This window comes from Alligator sinensis, unplaced genomic scaffold (assembly GCF_000455745.1).
Source record: "Alligator sinensis unplaced genomic scaffold, ASM45574v1 scaffold147_1, whole genome shotgun sequence".
In the NCBI taxonomy this organism is placed as follows: Eukaryota; Metazoa; Chordata; order Crocodylia; family Alligatoridae; genus Alligator; species Alligator sinensis.
The window spans coordinates 1,044,186-1,048,717 of record NW_005841847.1 but is presented as its reverse complement, the minus strand read 5'-3'; the positions used below and the strand labels follow the sequence as shown (position 1 = coordinate 1,048,717).

At 47.3% G+C, this 4,532-nt stretch overlaps 1 protein-coding gene across 1 annotated transcript in view; it reads right to left on the bottom strand.

Annotated features, from left to right (window-relative positions):
• The window catches only part of CNTN1 (contactin 1), a 189,173-nt gene that overhangs the window by 134,471 nt on the left and 50,170 nt on the right, over positions 1 to 4,532 (bottom strand). Inside the window, exon 8 of the mRNA XM_006015910.2 lies at positions 2,167 to 2,291. Within this exon, the coding sequence (XP_006015972.2) occupies positions 2,167 to 2,291 (125 nt within the window). The remainder of the gene's footprint in view (positions 1 to 2,166; positions 2,292 to 4,532) is intronic.

Genomic DNA, 4,532 nt, shown 5'->3' with positions numbered 1-4,532 from the left:
CCCTGCTGTTTCAGGGCTGCTCCCCCCACCCCCACTTGGGGGGCCAGTGGGGACAGAGCCCAGCATCCAGCCCTGAGCCCCTGTTCCCCTTGTCCAGCCCTGCCCCCCAATTTGGGCCTGACCCTGTTCCCCTGCCCCCCACCCCGTTGCTTCGGGCCCAACCCCATCCCCCCTGGCACTTTGGGTTTGGGGCCACTCCCTCTGTCCCCCTCACTGTGGTGGCCCCAACCTCGTTTCCCCCCCTTTGTGCCACCGCCACCACCTCCTCCATGGAGTGGGGGGAAGGGACCATGTCACAAGCAAGTAAAACCATTCAAAACAGTTTTTTTCTGCACTAGGTTAACTAAGGGTTAACAAATGATAATAACAGCTTTTTTTTTTTTTGCTGCGCATGTCAAAAAGAAATTTATAACTGCGACACCAACATGAAATAGAACTTAGCCTTCTGTGCTGTACATAAATCATTATAATTGGTCAAAATGACAGAGAAGTATCCCTACTACAAACACCCTAATGAAAACCACTATACAATTGGCGATTCTAATTAAATTTATGACGTGGTGAAAAGCAATTGGCTAGTACACAAACAAAACCCCGCTGCATTTCCGTGAAGTCGGGTGAGAGTGACTTCGTATACACCTGGAGACCTCTGACATAGGCATCAGAGTAAACTGACAATTTGATCACTTGTCAGTGCCCCCCCACGTCTCGACCCAATCTCAGACGTAAATCAATGACCTGCCGGCCCGACCAATTTTCTGCCCGACCATTTCTATCCAGCCACTTATGCAGACTGACCTATGAACTCTAAGCTGTAACTAACCAAGTATCTCTGACCTCCGTCTTTCACCACCTTGACGGCATGAGTAAATAATCTTGCTTTACAACCCATAAGCGTCCGCCTAATTAATTCCACTCCAAGTGTCACAAGTACCCGCCTGACGGACCCTTAACTGCCTGGGTGGGAGTCAGGGAGAGCTGCTGGCCGGCTGCCCTGGGTCCTGACACCTCCATGTTGGGGTCAGGCTGACCCGCCTCTCCACCTTCCCTGTCGCTGTTTCGGGACCAGCTCAAGGTGGGCCAGGCCCCCCCCCCACCCTGGTACATCAGTTAGGGTCTGCTGCTCCCCCCACATCAGGAGGGAGTCAGGCAGGAGAGAGGGGGGAAGGCCAGCAGCGCTGGCTTCGGCCCCCCTTCAATATTTGCTGCCTGCAGGGAGCAGGGGTGGGCAAGGCCAGTGCTGCTGGCCTGGCACCCCTGCCGTGTCACGAACCCGCTCCATTCTGTACCACCGCTGTCACCTTCAAGGAGCAAGGAGGAGGGATGGATGAAGCCAGCACAGCCCCACTCCATCCCCTGTGTCCCAACCATCATGGCGATGCTCCACTGCACCGCCACCTCCTGTTTGAACACTGTATTCACACTCTGACTGGTAGTTTCCATCAGTCAGAGTGCAAATATGGCATTTTGGACAGACAGACAGACAGACTACGGCTTTTATAATATTAGAGTATTCAAGCTTAAACATTTAAACAATAATTTCATCCTAAAAAGGATCTCAGGCCCTTTTATATAGCATTTTTATTTAGAGACAAGAAAAGATTTATGGCAGAAACTCCCAGAAAAAGAGGTATTGCAAGTGTATGCTATTAAGAACAAATTATCTGAAATGACTGTTATATTAAATAAAGTAAGAAAACTATTTTTCAAAACTCAACAGCAAACCAATATATATACACACACACACATACACATATTGATCCCTTAAATAAACAGTCTTAATTATCTAAGATTTATATTGTACATTTTTCAAGGATTCTGCTTAATAAAGCATGTTATAAAAACTGCATCCACAACAGGTACAGACATTACAATTTGACCAGTATAAGTGATCAGAAACTGGTCTATGCCCATTACACAACAGAAATTTGGCACACAGAGACTAGTTTAAAAATGGTGGAACCTAGTCTAAAATTTGCCCAACTCTCTCCACATCCACCACCAAAGGGCAAATATGTGTTCTGCTTGCCAACTACCTAAACTATGCCACTTACAGAAAACTGCATAACTTAGATCAATTCTGCCTTAAGCTTTTTGAATGTCTGTCTGTAGCCCCAGTGTTCAACTAAACAATGAATACAGCTCAACATGTAAGCATATACCTACCGATAGTCCATTTTTCAACCACCTAATGGTTGGAATTGGTTTTCCTGCAGCTACACAAGGCCAATACAGGTCACTGCCTATATCTCTCTCTGTGTCATTGATATGCTCTACCCATTCTGGAGATGCTAAAAAACAAACATATTAGAATACCTTGTAAACATTAGATATATACATTAGATATATATAAGTATATATACAGTAAAAATGCATATCATCGCCATAAATAAATCATCACTATTTATTAGTATTTAGTTCTATTAATGTTTACTTACTCAATATTTCCCAAAAAATTAAGCAATAACAATAAGTCCTAAAAGCCAATATATACTGCCAAAACATAGTATGTGTATTTTTGCACAAACCAATGCTGTGTATTATAGATAACCCTGAACTAGCTCTGAATGACAAACCCAGGTACTGAAAGCACTGCTTGGCATGGTACTCTGCCCAGGGTAATAATGTAGCTGAACTGTTTCTTCTATTTCAGCTAAACAGCAAAGCAGCATTGCTTTGCATTGCTTTACATGATGTAGACAGCCTCTAGAAGGCCTTTCCTAACTCAAATTGAAGCACAAGGGCTCTTTATTTAAAGCTCAGTCCTGTAGGCTCTCATGCATAAGCCATGATTATAGATCAGCAGTGCTCCATCTATCCAGCTCTGCGAGCCAGATGAGTGGCACAGGGCCGGTCCCCAGGTACAATCCATTACACCAGATCTAGCTGCAAAGCAACCCCATGCATCAAGCATGATACATTGCACAGAGCTACACCATCTGAATGGCCGGTGGGTATTCAGGGATACATGCTATATAGAAGGGACAGGACTGGGAGGAAAGGCGGGGGGGGGGTCGCCCTCGATGTCAAAGAGTAACTCACATCATCAAGAATTAGCCTAGGGGTGGAGGAAGGTCAGACAGAGGCACTATGGGTCAAACTTCAAGGGGGGCAAGGCGAAAGGGATCTTATGGTGGGTGTCTGCTTTAGACCCTGCCAAGGGGTTGAATTGGACCAGGATTTCTCAGTACAGCTTATGGAGGCAGTTGGGTCTAGGGATGTTGTCGTCATGGGGGACCTAAACTACCCAGATATCTGCTGAGAGGAGCAGTCAGCCAGGTCTGACTGCTTGTGTAGGTTCCTAGCTGAAATACAAGACCCCTACCTTATCCAGGAGGTGCACTGCCCCACTAGGGGAGATGTCTTGCTGGACCTGGTTTTGGCCACTGGGGATAACCTGGTGAGGGGACTGCAGGTCCTTGACCACGTGGGTGACAGTGATCATCACCTGCTGGAATTCACCATCCAAGTGCAGGGTGTTGAGGGCTTATAGCAAGACTAAAGCCCCTGACTTCAGAAGGCCCAACTTCAATGAATTTAGGAGATTAGTGGGGGAGGCACTGAGGGCCCAAAACTTAGAGTATATGGGAATCCATGGGGGATGGTCGTACCTTAAGAGGACGATCCTCCAGGTTCCAAGTGTGACAGTCCCCGAGAGAAAGAAGTGGGGTAAGAGTGCTCTGAAACCCCCATGGCTCAGCAAAGGCATTCAAGAATGCCTGAGGGCCAAAAGGGAGGCGTACACCCACTGGAAGAGAGGGGCTATCACCAAAGGAGGAATACTCCTCCTTGGCCTGTGAGTGTAGGAGGGTCATTAGGAAGGCCAAGGCGGGGGTGGAGCTCAGGCTAGCAACCAGAATTAAGGACAACAAAAAGTCCTTCTTCAAATACATTGGGAGTAAGAAGCGGGCACTGGGTAATGTAGGGCCCCTGTTAGATTCAAATGGTAATCTTGTGGCTACGCCAGATGAGAAAGCTAAAATCTTTAAAAAGTTCTTTGCCTCTGTATTCTTGGACAGGGAACAGGACAGCTCTCCCACCACAAGTAAGGGCAATCTTGAGGATAGCACTGCCAGGCCTTGGGTCTGCGCAGAAGTAGTTAGGGACTTTTTGGAAGGGCTGGATATTTTAAAATCTGCGAGTCCTGATGCTCTTCACCCACGGGTGTTGAGGTAGCTGGTAGGGGTCATTGCTGTGCCCTTGGCCCGGCTGTACGAGCGATCGTGGTCCACGGGCCAGCTGTTTGAGATTGGAAACTAGCTAATGTGGTCCCCATCTATAAAAAAGGGAGAAAGGAGGACCCAGGAAACTATAGGCCCATAAGCCTCACATGGGTCTTGGGGAAAATCCTTGAAAAAATTATCAAGGAGCACATCTGTGAGGGGCCAGCAGGGGAGATCATACCCAGGGGAAATCAACATGGGTTCATCAAAGGCAGGTCCTGCCAGACCAACCTGATGGCCTTTTATGACCAGGTAACTAAATCCCTGGATGATGGTGTCACCGTGGACGTAGTCTTTCTGGACTTTAAG